At 34.9% G+C, this 19,440-nt stretch overlaps 2 protein-coding genes across 3 annotated transcripts in view; one reads left to right on the top strand and one right to left on the bottom strand.

Moving 5' to 3' along the window:
• Positions 1–19,440, bottom strand: part of ESF1 (ESF1 nucleolar pre-rRNA processing protein homolog) — a 66,466-nt gene that overhangs the window by 37,463 nt on the left and 9,563 nt on the right. For both annotated transcript variants that reach the window (XM_047852438.1, XM_047852437.1), the window contains exons 5-9: positions 17,749–17,849; positions 16,564–16,716; positions 14,286–14,400; positions 12,231–12,378; positions 5,296–5,457 (exon numbers count right to left, since the gene is read on the bottom strand). In XM_047852438.1, the coding sequence (XP_047708394.1) occupies positions 5,296–5,457; positions 12,231–12,378; positions 14,286–14,400; positions 16,564–16,716; positions 17,749–17,849 (679 nt within the window). The remainder of the gene's footprint in view (positions 1–5,295; positions 5,458–12,230; positions 12,379–14,285; positions 14,401–16,563; positions 16,717–17,748; positions 17,850–19,440) is intronic.
• Positions 1–19,440, top strand: part of NDUFAF5 (NADH:ubiquinone oxidoreductase complex assembly factor 5) — a 64,500-nt gene that overhangs the window by 7,932 nt on the left and 37,128 nt on the right. The window lies entirely within an intron of this gene.

Raw genomic sequence — 19,440 nt, forward strand, 5'->3', positions numbered from 1 at the left:
AATGAACTACAACTTTATTTAAAAATTTTATCATTCAACATTTTTACTTACTCATAATACTAACTAATGTGATCGTATTACTACATTTGCATAAGGAACTAAAGTATCAACAGAAAGTCCAGTTTATTCTAGTTGTTACACCAATGTACCTGTTATCTGCCTCCTTTAATACTATACCTTTAGGGGGCGCCTGGGTGGCGCAGTCGGTTAAGCGTCCGACTTCAGCGAGGTCACGATCTCACAGTCCGTGAGTTGGAGCCCTGCGTCAGGCTCTGGGCTGATGGCTCAGAGCCTGGAGCCTGTTTCCGATTCTATGTCTCCCTCTCTCTCTGCCCCTCCCCCGTTCATGCTCTGTCTCTCTCTGTCCCAAAAATAAATAAACGTTGAAAAAAAAAAATTAAAAAAAAAAATACTATACCTTTAAGGAATTAAACTCATGCTGTTACTATAGTATATAACCCAATGTAAAAAGATTAGAAGTTTAAATACTCTAAAATAAAATTCCTTTTAAAAACCAAATGATGCTAAGCAAAATTAGTCATAGAAAGACAAATATCACATGACTTCACTCATATGATGACTTTAAGACACACGGGAACACAGATGAACACAGGGAAGGGAAGTAAAAATAATATAAAAACAGGGAGGGGGACAAAACATAAGAGACTCTTAAATATGGAGAACAAACAGAGGGTTACTGGAGGGGTTGTGGGAGGGGGATGGGCTAAATGGGTAAGGGGCATTAAGGAATCTACTCCTGAAATCACTGTTGCACTGTATGCTAATTTCAATGTAAATTAAAAAAAATAAAATTTAAAGTAGTGTAAAAAAAAAACATATTCCAACAAGTGTTAGTGATTAACGGTACTTATTTTTCTGAAAAGCTTAATATTTTGGAAATTCAAGCCATAGAACACCTAGTAAATGAGATAGTATAATCTCATACTGACCCTTTGTGGTTTATTGAAGTATAACATAAAAGCCCTGTGGTTCCAGGTAACTATTACTGGGAACACACATTTTGCTGAACACAAATCCACCAAAATTCACATATGACATGAATAGTACTGTAGCTTATCAGGTACCTTTATAAATATCTCAGTTTCAGCAAGAAAGGTATTATTAGTCCCACTTTCCAAACAAATAAACAGATCCTGAAGATTAGCTTATTTGTGTCATTTACTATATACATTATATAAAAGACCCTTTATATTTACACACATGCACATTTATGCAGATACTCGTGTGCATGCATATACCAAGGATTCAGATAGCAATACTCTATTTGAGACTTTCAAAAATACTATGGCTAAAGACTTAAAAAATACATACTATATATTAGAATATCAACTGTCCTCCATTCAATTAGCAGTAAAAAAAAGAATATATCTGGGGTGCCTGAGTGGCTCAGTCGGTTAAGCGTCCGATTTTGGCTCAGGTCATGATCATGTGGTCCGTGAGTTTGAGTCTTGCATCGGGCTCTGTGTTGACAGCTCGGAGCCTGGAGCCTGTTTCAGTTTCTGTGTCTCCCTCTCTCTCTCTCCCTCCCCTGCTCATGCTCTCTCTCTCAAAAATAAAGTTAAAAAAAAAAAAAAAAAGAATATACCCAATTTTGATGGTAAGTCCACAAAACTGGCACTTTACTTATTGCTAAAGGCATTATAAGCTGGTACAACCCTTTTGGAAAACAATTTGGCAATTATCTCAAGACACAAAAAGTGTTCATGCCTTTTCCTAGTAATTCCATTTCTGGGAAGTTATCCTATAAAAATAATTCAAAATATGGAAAAAGCTATAGATTATTTATAACGTCCTAGATGCTTGGCACCTGAGATTTAACATTTGAGGTTTTGACACTGGTAGTTTTAACAACTTGTGAGAGAACCACAGGTTGATACACAGCATATGTCAAGTTGCTATGTGAATGAGAAAGTCACAGAACTACCGAGTGAGCTTGACTGCCAGTATTTAGCTTTCTTTGTGGTCTGACTGCTCTCTAGATGCTCAGAAACATTTCTAAAATGGGGAGAGAGGGAATGGACATGTTCATTAAAAAACTGTTTAAAAGTAAAAAGTCCTATGGGGCACCTGGGTGGCTCAGTCGGTTAAGCCTCCGACTTTGGCTCAGGTCATGATCTCATGGCTCTTGAGTTTGAGCCCTGTGTTGGGCTCTATGCTGACAGCTCAGAGCCTGGAGCCTGCTTCAGATTCTGTCTCTTTCTCTCCCTGCCCCTCCCTTGCTCATGCTCTCTTTCTCAAAAAGTAAATAAACATTAAAAATAAAAGGCCCTAAAATAGTAAGCCAGTTACTTGGCTGGTGATGAATGTGAAGAGTCTAAGAAAGTACTGATATTTTTAGGTTAAAATTAGTAATGGTCTTCAGTCACATTTCTTTCCAATACCTTAAGTCTACCACAGTGAAAGATCAGAAATATGATTAAGTGTTCAACAACAGAGAGATGATAAATCAATCCATCTAATCACTCAGTGGCTGAATTAGGATACTGGAATTAACAGACAATAATTTTTCATTTTACATTTTCAAGATACTTTCTGTGACATTAATATTACATCTAGAAATTAAACTCAAGATTAAAACATACTGCTAAACAGAAAAAGGAAGAGTTCACATTTCATTTCATAAGGTCTGCACTACCCTGATACCAAAAACACTGCAAGAAACAAAAACCATAGACAAATATTCCTGATTAACATAGGTGTAAAAAATCTAACAAAACATTACTAAATTGAACTCAGGAATATGTAAAAAGGATAATACACCATGACCAAGTGAGGTTTAGCCCCAGGAAAACTGTATTACTTATATCTTCCAGGTATAAACAAGTATAAATATCACTTTTTTGTAATTTCCCTATATAATTATATTAATGTAGACAAAGGTTTGATCTGGTCCACTTGACAAACCTGAAGTATTTGCTATAAAACTTCTCAATCAAGTTTATTATAAATCTGCTTTCTCAGTCAATTCAACACTCCAATTCAAAATGTTCATTTTAGGGGTGCTTGGGTGGCTCAGTCATTTAAGCGTCCAACCCGTGATTTTGGCTCAGGTCATGATGCCATGGTTCATGGGATTGAGCCCCACGTCAGACTGCACTGACGGTGCAGATCTTGCTTGGTATTCTCTCTTCCCCTCTCTGCCCCCCACCTGATCATGTGCATGCATACTCTCTCAAAATAAAATGATAAAAACATTAAAAAAAATGTTCATTTAAAATATCTTCATTCAATGAGCTCATTCTAAGATTAAACTGTAATTACAATGTATTTTACTTAAAAGACAGAATTCAACATTCCATGGAATTATAAAGTAAAGAACCTCAATCATAAAGTGAAAGATGTTCTTCACAAACATTCTCAAGTGGAATAGTTAGATCACCTTATTGTGAGACTTACTGAAAAGAGCATTTAACCCCTTAAAGCAGCCTCTTTGATTTTTTTGGTGGATAATTCTAATGATTAAGAGAATTACTCTTTATATTACATTAAATTCTACCTTCCTTCAATTTTTATTTACTAGCAGAAGTACTGACTTCTGAGATAATAAGAGCAATTAAGTCTTCATTAATACAGTCATCCTGCAAATACTTGAAAATAACCAGTAAGTCACTTTGTAGACTTTTCCTCTCCAGGCTAAACTTGAGTTCTCCCAACAACTGTTTCAATAACACTACTAAATTTCATTTTCTTACCACCATTTCCTGCAAAAGACAAACATTTAAAATAAATGGGCTACAACGTAGCACCACATTCCTACAGGAATATGCAGGAGATGTGTCCACCCTAGGAATTTTATTACACTAGTCAAACAACTACCAACTATCAAACTATGCTAGTTTCCCCCTCTAATAAAAATCTATGCAAACATTACCAGTGAAAAAACATACTAATTGTATGAAATAGATACAATTGAATACAGAACACTTAATTTTTTTTAAGTTTTATAATTTTTTGAGAGAGAGAACAAATGTGCATGCATGTGTGTGTGAGCAAGAGAGAGGCAGAGAGAGAGAATCCCAAGCAGGCTCCACACTGTCAGGGCAGAGCCTGAAGGTGAGGCTTGAACCATGAAATCATGACCTGAGCCCAAATCAAGAGTTAAACTTAACCGACTGAGCCACCCAGGCACCCCAAGAACACTTGATATTCCTACAAGTTGTTAATACTCTTTGATCTAGAGATGAATTGTGGAAAAGAACTGAATCCTGGTCAAAAATTATACCTAACTTTAAAAGATATATGTGGGGGCACCTGGGTGGCGCAGTCGGTTAAGCATCCGACTTCAGCCAGGTCACGATCTCGCGGTCCGTGGGTTCAAGCCCCGCGTCAGGCTCTGGGCTGATGGCTCAGAGCCTGGAGCCTGTTTCCGATTCTGTGTCTCCCTCTCTCTCTGCCCCTCCCCCGTTCATGCTCTGTCTCTCTCTGTCCCAAAAATAAACGTTGAAAAAAAAAAATTAAAAAAAAAAATTAAAAAAAAAAAAAGATATATGTGTATGTTGTACACCTGAAACTAACAACACTGTATATTAACTATACTGGGATTTAAAAAAAAAAAAAAAAAGATATACATGTATGTAAACAGCAGTAATCTGCAAAAACAATATTGGTTCCAAGGGTACATGTTGCTTTGCTCAGGTTGCTGAAAAAATGAGTATGCTAGAAAACAATCCTCATTTATAATAGCTTTTATCTTTGTTTAGCTTTGACATGGTTTTAATTAGTATTGTACTACTCTAAAAAAACTGTTGAGCCCTTCAAGGCAGTTATAAAAATCACTTACTATATTTCTTTGACTCTTCACAGCAAAACTGAGATGGAAAACTATGTATTAATGTATTTTGTGCTAGTGAAACCTCACTAATTAAGGTCTAACAGAGGTTATGAGAGAAAAGTTCATTTACGAATTACATACTTTAAAAAGAAGTTTAATGACCTTAGAATACATGGTGCCTGTATTCAAGTTTGTACATCTTGAGAATACTGGAATCAAACCTAGGAAAGGTCTATCTTCATAAATGGACAGAAATACTTTACAGTTAGTAAATCAAAGAAACCAATCAAGAATAAAGTGGCAAGAGTCTATAACACTACTCCCTAAAAAAAATTAAATGAGGTATGCAAATACCATGTTAACTTCCTCACCAAAATATTCCTGGAAAATAAGATTTGTTTTTGTTTCTAAGAGTTATTCTTCTTTTCTTTCATATCTAAAATACCCTCAATATCCTGAAATGAAGAAAAATAAATGAACATAGTTAAGTATATAATTCTTACCTGGAACCCACTTAATTTCCATTTCCATATCATTTTCTTTGCCTTTCTTTTCTTTTTCTTGAATAACTTGCAAGAGCTGTTTGTATTTAGCAATTTGTTCTTCATCATCCTTCTGACTTTTCTTTGTTTTCCCATCTTCTTCCATATTGACTTTATCATCACCTAATAAAAAAAATCAATTTCATCTAACATACAGAAATAATTGACATTTAAATCTAGTATTTAAATCTCACAGTCACTATAGCACCTTCTAAAAGATGTTATTAGATATAATGCAAAAACAGAATACCAAAATCAGACAAATTTCTTAATACTAAATGAATTCATTGAAAGAATTAGGTCTTGTTTATAATAAAAATCATTTGCAATATAAGTTCTAAGTAGTGTACTTGGAAATCTTTTATTAAAATTCATATTTCAAAATAATTTTATAGACATGTAACATCCTTGGACTTCTCTTCCCTATAAATAAGACAGCAGAGATAGCTTTTTATCCCTCTTTACGTCTTCCACCATCTGGCATAGTGGCTTTAAAATGTTATGGTCAATACAGGGGTGAATGTTGTTGGGATGCATGTGGTACATGGATATAACTGTTATACTGAAGAGACAGATAAAGGAAGCTGCTTGTAGTCCAGAATGAACAATAAAGAGTCTTTTCCATTTGATATGCTTACTCTCAGGATCTCATTAATACACTGAGAATAAAAGCGAATAAATTAGAAGTTAATTCAATTAATATCCCTCTGTGGAAAAATATCCACATTTCCATGTCTTAATTTATAAAAATAATAATTAGAATACAAAGGAACAATATAAAATTCAGGGCAACAAATACCAAAGAAAACTAATACGTGAAAAGTTTGTTCGGTCTATATTTCCACTGTAATTTTCCAAGTCAAAAACATAAATTAAGAACCTAGGTTTTAATGCAAAACATACAGACTTATTGAATTGACTAAATGTCCCTGGTAAAGGAAAATTTAGAAGCAGCATAATGAAGACCCTCTCTTCTATAAGCTATGGCTAGCCGGTCACTAAAAATGTCTAATATCATCAAACATTTAGCTGTCAAACATCAATGTTAACAGATTGCCCTCACATCTTAAAAAAGGTGACATGGAAAAAACATTGGTTAAGTAAATGTTTTCATAGTTTTTTTCTCTAAATGAATAAAAAAATAGTCCAGGACATTCTTTCCATCCTATCACACTTTTATATTTTCACTCAAACAGCTGAAATTCATCTTTTTCCTGTTTGTGCTTTGTGCCACAAAAATAATGTTGGATAGAATCCTGTCATGTATCCCATAACTCAATGGATAAAACATCAGGAACACATTAACAAAATGGCAATGTATTTCTTTCTATTAAAAGCTTACTTCTGAAAACATAATTAGAAGCAAGCTCCTTCCAGGTTGAAATTTTAGTGGTAAGTCTCTGATGGCCTACTTTAAATTGATTTTTTCCAGTACTAAAATTTTACTTTCCAAAGCTCTAAAATGTGGGATAATACATGTAAATCTGTTTTTTCCCAATTCAAGGACAATACTTTGTGAGAGCCTTAATACTATATAAGGAATGAAAAAAGTAGTCCAACAGTAAGAAGCCCTGTGATGATCTTTTATAAACAACACCAGGAACATCTAGTAACTCTAAAGCATTCAAAAATACTGATGTATCTATCAGAGGCACTACACTGCAGATTAAAGTAAGCTGGCAATCAATTAAAATAATGAAGAAAAATGCATGCTTTTAAAACTTAATGAGTAGTATATTTAAAACAAAAAGCCATTAATTTTAAAGTTTTAGAAGTAAAAATATATGATACATGGTAGTATGGTAAGCACTTTGTGACCATTATCTCAATCTTTCCAAACACGAGCCAGGTACTATTATTATCCTCATTTCATAGCTGTGGAAAGAAAAGCACAAGGGCTTAGGAAAGTTAACCTATGTAACTTTACTATGTGGTAAACTCAGGATTTGAAACCAGTGGAGCACAAGATCTTAAAAATATACTACACATCACATTTTTGTCCAAATGTCAGTATCATTTCAAGTCTAGGTCAGTTCTCTCAAACCAATCAAAGAAACCTATTAACATTCTTCACAAATATATATGTTCTCTTCTTTCCTTTAACTTAGAGTAGCTAGTGAAGAAAAACTATTCCAGAATTATCAGAAAGTGATAAATGACCATACAGGCATGTGAATAAAAAGAATCTATAGACAAATCAGTATGTATATGAGAGAAAGACAGGCTATTTGAAAAAGGACTTGGTTGCTCTGATCATACTAGAAATAAAATGGTCACTCAATCTGGAGTTGAGTTTGAAATGCCAAAAATTAATAAGCAACAGTCACTGAAGCCTGAAAAAAATGAGAAGGCTTTTATGCCCAACATAACTACCCTTGCAAATCATACTTTTTCAGAGACTATTAAATACCTAAGAAATTATGTGGTTTTATTAATATGAGATGTCTGAACAAAGAAACTAGGATGACTTTTCCATTCCATGTGTGGAGTACAATTCACGTTATGAAAAAATTAGAAAAATAATGCAGTATCTTCAGTAGTCTAAAAAATGATAGGCCGAACATAGGATCTCAGAAAGTTAGTTTAATGGTCCTATGATAATACTAAAAAGAATTTTATGGCACAAAAACAGACACAACAGAACAAAGAACCCAGAAATGGACCCATAAACATATGGCCAACTAATCTTTGACAAAGCAGGAAAGAATATCCAATGGAATAAAGACAGTTTCTTCAGCAAGTGGTGCTGGGAAAACTGGACAGAGACATACAGAACAATGTACCTGGATCACTTTCTTACACCATACACAAAAATAAACCCAAAATGGATGAAAGACCTAAAGGTAAGACAGGAAGCCATCAAAATCCTCGGGAAGAAAGCAGGCAAAAACCTCTTTGATCTTGGCCGCAGCAACTTCTTACTCAACATGTCTCCGGAGGCAAGGGAAACAAAAGCAAAAATGAACTACTGGGACCTCATCAAAATAAAAAGCTTCTGCGCAGCAAAGGAAACAATCAGCAAAACTAAAAGGCAACTGACAGAATGGGATAAGATATTTGCAAATGACGTACCAGATAAAGGGTTAGTATCCAAAATCTATAAAGAACTTACCAAACTCAACACCCAAAAAACAAATAATCCAGTGAAGAAATGGGAAAAAGACATGAACAGACACTTCTCTAAAGACATCCAGATGGCCAACTGATACATGAAAAAAATGCTCAATGTCACTCATCATCAAGGAAATACAAATCAAAACCACAATGAGATACCACCTCACTCCTGTCAGAAAGGCTAACATTAACAACTCAGGCAACAACAGATGTTAGCGAGGATGCAATTCTGCATGAAAACTGGTGCAGCCACTCTGCAAAACAATATAGAGGTTCCTCAAAAAATTAAAAATAGAGCTTCCCTAGGACCTAGCAATTGTACTACTAGGTATTTATCCAAGGAATACAGGTATGCTGTTTCGAAGAGACACATGCACCCCAATGTTTATAGCAGCACTATCGACAATAGCCCAAGTATGGAAAGAGCCCAAATATCCATCGACTGATGGATGAATAAAGATATGGTATATATATACAATGGAATTCTACTTGGTGATGAGAAACAATGAAATCTTGCCATTTAAAACAATGCGATGGTGGGGCGCCTGGGTGGCGCAGTCGGTTAAGTCTCCGACTTCAGCCAGGTCACGATCTCGCGGTCCGGGAGTTCGAGCCCCGCGTCGGGCTCTGGGCTGATGGCTCGGAGCCTGGAGCCTGTTTCCGATTCTGTGTCTCCCTCTCTCTCTGCCCCTCCCCCGTTCATGCTCTGTCTCTCTCTGTCCCAAAAATAAATAAATGTTGAAAAAAAAAAAAAATTTAAAAAAAAAAAAAATAAAACAATGCGATGGAACTAGAATGTATTATGCTAAGTGAAATAAGTCAGAGAAAGACAAATATCATAATGATTTCACTCATATGTGGAATTTAAGAAACGAAACAGATGAATATAGGGGAAGGGGAGCAAAAACAGATAAGATAAAAACAGAGTGGGGGAGACAAACCATAAGAGACCCTTAAATACAGAGCACAAATTGAGGGTTGCTGGTGGGGTGTTGGGAATGGGTGATGAGCATTAAGGAAGGCACTTGTTGGGATGAGCACTGGGTGTTATATGTAAGTGATGAATCACTAAATTCTATTCCTGAAATCATTATTACAGCATATATTAACTAACTTGGATTTAAATAAAAAATAAATTAGATAAATTAAAAAAAAAAACAGAAAAGAAAAAAGAAAAAAAAAGGAAAAAAAAGTGTGAACCATAATGTAAACAATGGACTTTTCAGTGATACTGATATATCAGTGTAGGTTCCTCATTTGTAACAAATATGCCACCTAGGTTAGGGATGTTGATAATGAGGCAGGCTGTGTGTATGCATGTGTTAGGAGGGTGGGCAGAGGGATGTGGGAACAATGTATTTTCAGCTCATTTCTGCTGTGAACTCAAAACTGTTGTAAAAAATATAGTCTATTAAAACAGAAGAAAAGAAAGGCTCAAGAAAAAAACAAAACAAAACTGGAGTAATGTAGTCCCAGAATGACCAGAGTAAATGAAAGTTCTCTCTGATTAGATACTCTCATCTCAACTATCAAATTAGCACACAAGGTTAACTACATATACAAGGAAACAAAAATAATAGAAATGAACCCAAAAAGACTTAAAATACTGAAATCATCAGATACAGACTTTAAGAAGATAATTAACTCTGTTTATGGAAGTGTTGAAAATATCTGCAATGAATAGAAAATTATATAAAGTGGTATTGCTGTTTTGAAAAATGGCCAAACAGGACTTTTGGAAGTCTATCAACAGATTCAACACCATTGAAAAGCAAATTAGGAACTGGAAGATAGGTCAGAAGAAAACAGCAGAATGCAGCACAGAGAGATGATAGATCAAGAAATATACAAGAGTAGCAACATGGAAGTTACAGTGAACATATCTTATATACATATATGTATATACGTGTGTATGTGTCCACACACACATAATTAGAGTTCCAGAAAGAGAGGGAAGAAGAAATGTGTGACTAGACAATGGTTGAGAAATTTCCAAAAGGGATCAAAGATACCATGGCACAAATGCAAGAAATCCAATAAACCCGAAGCACACAAATAAATCTGTTAGTTCACAATAAAACTGAAGACAAAAAAAAAAAAAAAAAAAAAAAAGACAAAAAAACTTTAAAAGTAGTCAAAGAAAAAAGAAATCCAGGAATCTAGATAACCTTCAAAAGACTGAAAAAAGTAGTCACAAAAAAAATTCTAGACAATCTTCAAAACACTGAAAATGTCAGACAGGTGATTTCTCAAAAACGAGGAAACTACAAATCAGTAGAACATTATCATTATCATTAGTGTGGGGATGGAGAGGACTTCCTAGAATTTTTTTTTTTTTTTAACTAGTGAAAGTATCTTTCTCAAATGAAAGCCAAACAAGGATATTTTTTTTTTACTAAAACTCAAGAGAGTTTGACACCAGCAAACACTACCAGAACTTATCAGGGATATATTTAAGACAGAAGGAAAATGGTCCTTAGAAGTATGACATTTAGAAAAGAATAAAGAGCAAAAAAAAGTGAAGAAAATGTGGGTAAAATGAAATAGGGCAGTTTAAATATCAATATCCCGTGGAACTTATAAAAAAAGACGATTACTGGGGCGCCTGGGTGGCGCAGTCGGTTAAGCATCCGACTTCAGCCAGGTCACGATCTCGCGGTCCGGGAGTTCGAGCCCCGCGTCAGGCTCTGGGCTGATGGCTCGGAGCCTGGAGCCTGTTTCCGATTCTGTGTCTCCCTCTCTCTCTGCCCCTCCCCTGTTCATGCTCTGTCTCTCTCTGTCCCCCCCAAAAAAATAAATAAACGTTGAAAAAAAAAAAAAAAAAAAAAAGACGATTACAAAACAGAGGATAACATGAAAGTCGTTTTAAGATTCTCTGTATTATCTAAGAGGGTAAAAATATTAATTACCATTAGACCTTAATAAATTAAGAATGCAAGTCACAATTTCTAAACAATCACTAAACGAACTGAAACAGTCTACTTTCCAAACTAGTTGAGGAGAAAATGGAATACAAAAAATAATCAATCCAAAAGTAACTCTTAATATTAAAAAAAGGGGCATTATAGAGCATTTGACTAGTTTGTTAAGAGACTACAAAACTATGTGAATTAGGACAAGTCTAAAAGGCCAGGCTTTAGGCATCTGGGTGGCTCAGTCACTTGAGCATCCAAATCTTGATTTCGGGCTCAGGTCATGATTCCAGGGTCATGGGGTTGAGCCACCCATTGGGCTCCACATTGAGTGTGGAACCTGCTTGGGATTCTCTCTCACCCCTTCTGCCCCTCTCCTCGGCTCACGTATGCTCTCTTTAAAAAAAAAAAATTAAAATTAAAAGAATTAAAAGGTCAGGCTTTTTTTGTTTGGTATAAGCTGTGGGGGAGGAGCAGAAAAAGTAGGGGGAACAGAGGATCCAAAGCAGGCTCCATGCTGACAGCTGAGAGAGCCTGATGCAGGGCTCGAACCTACAAACAGTGAGATCATGACCTGAGCTAAAGTTGGACACTCAACCGACTGAGCCACCCAAGCGACCCTGTTTGGTAAAAGTTTTAAACAAAATGTTTGTGGTTAAAGAAATTCAGGCCAAAAAAATACTTCTAAAAAGTTTCAAATATTATCCATAGGTGTATATAATACTGTACACTTGAGTATGCTTTGCAGGCAGCCTAAGAATTAGCTTGGCACTCCCTTTAAGCTACTGCCAAAGACGTATTTCCACTAATAAGCCTAGATTAGGGATCTAAATGAGTGTGAACATAGAACACCAAAAGACTAACAAGTACCTTGTAGCTCCTCTTCTATCTCCTCTTCATCTTCACTAGAGGAAGCTAAGTAAGCTTGAAAATCCATGTCCAAAAGCTCTTCCTTTTTAAACTTCCTGTTGAGTGTTGTAATTCTTTCATGATCAGTCTCATCCCAAGTGATTTCCACCTTCACCAATAAGAATAAAAAAGTATCAGAATATTTGTCGTTAATGTGGATGTTTAACAATATTTAAAAGGTTAAGACATGTTAAAGCAAATCATAAATGACATGCTTAATAAAAAGTATTTTATTTATGAAAGAGGAACCATTTTCATCAATCTATGTTCTTCTATCTCTCTGCTATATGCAAGGTACTCTATTATTAGGAGTAGAAATTCATCAGTGTGTTAATTAATTGTAGGGAAAGAAATAAAACACATTAGTGAAAACGTTACATTATTATGAACCAAGAAAACATGTTTTTCACCTGGAGTTCTAAGTATTTCAGGAGGTCTACAAACTATGTGAAATCTATTAAAGCTTTCAACACAATTTCAATAGGGTCCTTTTTCCAAAAAAAGATTAAGAGCCACTGATAAGAAATGTATCTACTGGTTGGAAGTACAGTAAACCCCCATGATACAGAAATTCATCTATAACATGATTAGTGTTGATTGACTCCTGCCCTCTATGCAGCCCCTATTCTCAGATGGGGTCTTGTCAGATGTTTTAACTTCATTATAAGTTAATGAATTATAAGGGTGGGTCCCCTATGTTTTGTTTTGTTTTGTTTTCTACTCAGGCTAATCTCCCCAGATCAGGGCAACAAAATGGGCACCAGTTAACCAAAGGATCCCTAAGATAACTGTCACTACCTTAGAAGCTCTAACTAGTCACAGGATTCAGAATTACCCCTATTCAGAAAATTTCCCTGAGATGATAACCATAAAACTGCTACTGGAACTGGTACAGATGTGGATGGTACACTAGGAATTCCAGAAAAGCTGTCTGGACAGTCTTGCCTTGGTCATATTTCAGTCTTGAAAAGAAACCAACCCTACATTTTACATTACTGAATCTTTTAAACTACACTTATCGCATAATGGTGGGGTTTTACCATACTCAGTAACTCATCAAGGTCACATAGTGCCCACCATAGCATGCGGAAGACAGATACAATAGGTCTCTCTACCATCAGCCTGTCCTCAGAAGAGCACAGTGGTCTGTCACAGAAAAGGCAATGGGAAGACTGGGTAGTTGCTGCAGAGTCTATTTGTGGGTAGAAGGTTTATGGGGGGGAAAAGAAGAGAGAAGGTAGGCAGCTAAGTAACAAACTAATTCAATAAAAATCTTCTGGCCGTTCATTATTAAGCATTAATGTGACATCTAGTAGTCCTGAATTACTTTACTTAAATTGTTTTTATAATTTTGGATCATATCCACAGAAAAAATGTGTTTCTATTTAAAATTTCTACTGGTTTTAACTGTGATTTGAAATAATCTGTTACCTCCTTCTCCTTACTCTGTAGGGTATTAATAACTGACATATAACTTATTAAAGAATCTAGTTGAATAAGAATGTACGGGAAAGAGGAGAAAAACATTTGCGGGTAAATGACCCAAGCTTAAAGGCATAACAAAAATTTGAAAATAGGTTCAAACAAATAAAAATGCAAATATACTTGTGTTTCCCTTCTACTTGTATTTGTGTATTAAAATTTTGAATACTTTCGGGGCGCCTGGGTGGCGCAGTCGGTTAAGCGTCCGACTTCAGCCAGGTCACGATCTCGCGGTCCGTGAGTTCGAGCCCCGCGTCAGGCTCTGGGCTGATGGCTCAGAGCCTGGAGCCTGTTTCCGATTCTGTGTCTCCCTCTCTCTGCCCCTCCCCCATTCATGCTCTGTCTCTCTCTGTCCCAAAAATGAATAAACGTTGAAAAAAAAAAAAATTTTTTTTTTAAAATAAAAATAAAATAAAATAAAATAAAATAAAATTTGAATACTTTCCATTTTCAAAGATGTTATAAGTAAATAATACACCAAATCTTTTCTTAAAGCAAGAATCCAGCTATACACTTTTAACAGTTAAGAAATACCGTTGAGGTTCCCATCGCAGCAGATGTGAAATATTTTGGTTTATATGCTGTTAAATCCACTTCTGAGGCTATGTCCTTGGGCTCATCATCAAAGGTAATATCATCTGGTATAAACCTAAGAAACAAAAAATAAATTTATTTAAACATATGCTGTAGTGATAAACAACCAGAGTTTAGATTCTCCCCTAATTAGTTCTAGTTTGTAAATACATACCATATAAAAGTTTCTACAAAACACACATGTAGATGAGGCAAACAATGTTAGAAATAACCTTGGCGCAAAATTTCTGAAATTCATAAGCCATAAATCTGTAATTCCACTAAATTTGAATGAACTCTGTAGGCAGAAACCCTGCATTAGGAATCAGTTAATATGAATCAGGTGCAAACACACATGCGTTTCCCCCCCCCCCCCCCCCCCCCCCCCGTGTTTCAAAATGACCTAGACTCCTGATGGCACAGTCTTGGCTTGTATACGGTATTTTGAAGATCAAATAGAACTAGTAATGGATAAGTGTTCTAAATATAAAGTATCAGACACAGAAGGTGTCAGTGAAAATAAGGAATAAGCTTAAAATTAAGACTAAAAAATCTTCACAATATTATCTTACAATATTTTTTCATAAATAATTAGCTACTAAGTGTAAATGTAATTGTCTGACAACGCTTAGGCATCAGGCTAAAGAATAGGGGGGAAAAGCATAGTTAAATAACCCATGGTTAATATATTTAGGTTTTGTAATTTATATAGATTTTGTTCCATACACAAAAAAAGCATATGCTCTGTAATCCACTAAAAATTATTTGTTGGTAGAGAAACAGATAATTAAGGTTCACTAGGTCTACACAGTATCCTCCTCCAGCTACACTTCTGCACAGATTTAGTAGAAGAGAAATAGGTATCTGAAATCAATATTTTTAAGTGTTATTAATATGCATGCATTTATATTTTTGGGCAGGTGAAAAAAAGTTTCTCTAGATAATTGGACAGTAGCAGAAAACTCAATTTTCTTTTCTGATGCATGCTTAACAAAATAAAACAGGGAATGTAAATTTTTTCCATGGTCACTGATCTTATTTTCTAGGCCTGCCAGACCTTATTCTAACATAGTACGGAAATGTCCCCAAACAGAACTAGAAAGAACAAAATGATCCCGAAAACAACATGTTAACATGAATTCGTAACATCCAAAGAGTTTGATATTCTAACAAATGTTTGGTAACTACTATTTAAACATTCAGAACAAGTACCTCCAACTGAAACTCTTAACATAAAAGAGAAGGAAACACTTGTCTGATGAGATAAGCCCTTTGTGTTAAATATGCAAACATACTAAAATTTTATTCCAAATTATCAATTCAAAAATTTTTATTTGTTTTTCTACCAGTCGGAATGCTTTCAAAGTATGAAAGCCACTGACTATGAATGATGCATTTTTTTTCGGAAATATTTCATTTTGAGAACAAAGCCTCTCACAAACCTGGATACAGAGAACTGATTTTTATTCAAAGTGTCATAGTAAAATGGTGTATTGGGTTCAAAAGGACTAGGCTAATGATAAAATGGTACAGTAGTTTAGTTTCCTGTTTCCTCAGAACTGACATTTACAACTACCTAAGGGTTTTCAGCTCTGGGTCAGTGAAGCCTGTGCACGTGGTGAAAATAACACTGAAGTCCAAAGACAATGCCGGCAACACCATTCATTCATAGAACAGCATTTATGGCGGCATTGTCCAATGAAACTTTCTGTGATGACGGCAATCTGCTCTATCCAACATATGGTCTGCCCTATATCTGCTCTGCATTAACTACTTTACATATGTCTAATGACTAAGCAAATGAATGATTTAAAAATTTTTAAAAATTTTAAATAGTCAGATGTGACTAGTGGCTACTGTATTAGACAACACAGATGTAGAGGTACCAGTTTATTAGCAAATTCCTCTGCCCCTACCTCAATGCTTTTTTTTTTAAGTTAATTCACCTGGTTCCTAGTTCTAAAAGAAAGTTGCAAAGAAAATATCACTACATATAACTAAAAACATAGCCAGTATGTTTGAAATTCAAGATATAAATGCGGGGTGACTCATACATAATAGTTTAGCATTTCCTTGTTATAGTTTTCTTTAAGAGTGATGCTCCACAGGAGCAAAAAATCCCAAAGCAAAAAATCCTCTTTCACAACATGAAACAACATAAAATACTAGGAGTCTAATATTTTACTTCTTATAATCATATTGTGCTACAAGATAAAATCGGTAAGACATACTGGATTACCTTAGGTCTATGAATGAACAACTACTTTCAAATTCCAGGCCGTCACAATCCTCATAAATTTTGCCAGCTGTTTCAGGGGAATCACAGTCTACTACTGCATAATAGTACTTGAGTCGTTTGAATTGATAATCTCTCAGTTTTTCTCTAGAAGTCCTAAAAGGTAGAAAACTCATTAAGCTTAGAACACAAATACCGATCTTCCTTTAAAAAATGAATGTAATTGTTTCAAAAAATTGTTTCATCCCAATCTATCTTTCTTTCATGACTCTGCCTTTATGGGCATTAATACTTAAGCTCATTTTATTATTTTGACAAGGCACAGACTAGGTATTTTGATTGAAATTTAGTGTCTAGAAGAGTGTAAGAATTACATATGGTTACCTAGAGTTTAACTCTTGAATAGTCATTTTTTTTATTTTGCTACCACATATAACCGCTCAAGTAAAACTGCTGAACAAGTTTATAATGTTAAACGTGTTATATTAATATAATATATTAACATTAATATAATTAATGATAATTAATAATTAATGATAATATTAATAATTAAACATATTACAAACTATGCTAGGAAAGCATTAGTTCTAAGTATAAAGAAATTCCTGATCTGGTAAAATGTTTATTTCAGATTTATGTGCTGTGAAGTCTAAATGGTTGTAAGTTTAATTTCATTTAACATATTGAAACTCTTCATTGGCTCTCTTCTGCCACCAAGCTTGTCAATTACCATTTTTATTACGTGCACACAGCTCCACCTAGTGGTTTAAAAATTACCTTAAATTTTTTTTCAATACTACATGATGATGATAAAACAATGTTATCACTATTTTTTTATTTAATCCTCAAATTTACAAAAACTGTATATTTTGAAGGCAAATAGGGTTTCAATGCCACTATTATGGAAAGCAACATCTCAGGAAAAAAACAAAACTTATTCAGAGCAATGAGGCTGAGAAATGTTTTTCAAAACTGCAGTAATTTGTGAATACTGAAATGTAAATATACACACAAAATGTTGTTGGAATAGCGTGCCACTTCTGACAGACTTTAATCTGCTTTTGCAACCTGTTTTAACGATGAATGGCAGGCAGAGCAAAAACTTTAGTTCCATTACAGTGACCACAATTCTGAGTTAGTGACATGAACTTATGAGATTTAATTTTATTTTCTATAATGGCTTAATACCAGTCCTTTTCAGGGGCATCTTCAGGTATACTTAATAACTCTACTGGTCCTTGAACTTGCTCTTCCTTCATCCTCTCCTTTCCAAATTCTGAAGGATATATCTAAAAACACACACACACACACACACAAAAAAAATAAGATCAATATATTCTTTACTTTTCTTACAATATCCGGAACTCCAAGAATTACAACTGAACTCAATGAAAACAGCAAGAATGACTCACTTCCAAACCTACTACGGAAAGCTAAAACATTCTGAGGAATCTCCTTAAAAATAGTTGTTTTGGTTGGAATGAAACAGATGTGGAACTTGAGAACAAAAACAGAGTGTCTCCTGCATACATCAACTAGGACAAGATGGTTCTGGAATCCAAGGGAAAAATAATAGCAAAACAAGAGTCTAGGCACTCAAGGAACTCAATGTAAACACACACATGAGAAATGACTGTTGACGCAAAATACACAAAAATGATTACTGAAGGACATAAAACATACGTAATAAAAAATAATTTTGTAATACTCAATTTATCTTTTAAGTCATATCATTTATCCAATATCCATTATCCAATGCTTTAAGAAATCCTTTAAATAGAGGGGCTCCTGGGTGGCTCAGTCTGACTTTGGTTCAGGTCATGATCTCACAGTTCGTGGGTTTGGGTCCAATGTTGGGCTATGCTGACAACTTGGGGAGCCTGGAGTCTGCTTCAGATTCTGTGTTTCCTTCTCTCTCTGCCCCTACTCTCCCCCTGCCCCAAAATAAATAAACTGAAAAAAAATTAAGAAATCCTTTAAATATAACTGAAAATTATCACATAGTTTAGATACAATCTTGGTATAAAAAAAGGATTCACCCTCATTGGGATTTGGTACTATTTTTTTTTTAAGTTTATTTATTTATTTTGAGAGAGGGAGTGTGTGTGTGAGCATGAATGGAGGAGGAAAAGGGAGAGAGAGGGAGAGGGCAAGAGAGAGAGAGAGAGAGAGAAAGCGAGACAGAGAGAGAAAATCCCAAGCAGGCTCCATGCTGTCAGGGCAGAGCCCAGTGTGGGGCTCAAACTCAAGAACAGTAGATCATGACCTCAGCTGAAACCAAGAGTTGGACATTTAACCTACTGAGCTACCCAGGCAACCCAGGATTTGGTATTTTTGTATATTGGCTACTTTTGAGAGTCAAGAAATATAACTGTATTAATTTGTCTTGTTTGGATACTACTGGGCTTAATATATATGTTAACAAACTATTTTTTTTCAATTCTGTGCAATATGCAATTTATCAAATAGGGGATTTGAGTTTTTCCTATTAGTGTGAGTGGCAATAATAGGTTTTCACGTAGAAGTTTTAAATATATATGTAGTCACATCTGTTGATTCCTTTTCCCTTTTCAAAGTCTAGAAATTCCTAATACCTATTTCCTGAAACACAGATTTAATAAAAACACAATTCCATTTTATTCTGTTTCTGGGGTTTGATTTTTTAATTTTTTCCCACACTTTATTTAGAGTTTATTTTGGGCTATTATAAGGTAAAGATCTGAAATAAGCTCTTCATATAAAGACTCATCCATTTGTTCCAATATCAGGTATTCAAACTTATTTTGGTCTAAATTATAATATAAACTCTTCTATTTATCTATTCCATTCCATCTATGTGTCCCTCTATTTTTACCCAAACTTGTTAACTCACATAGCAAT

This window comes from Prionailurus viverrinus, chromosome A3 (assembly GCF_022837055.1).
Source record: "Prionailurus viverrinus isolate Anna chromosome A3, UM_Priviv_1.0, whole genome shotgun sequence".
Classification (NCBI taxonomy): Eukaryota; Metazoa; Chordata; class Mammalia; order Carnivora; family Felidae; genus Prionailurus; species Prionailurus viverrinus.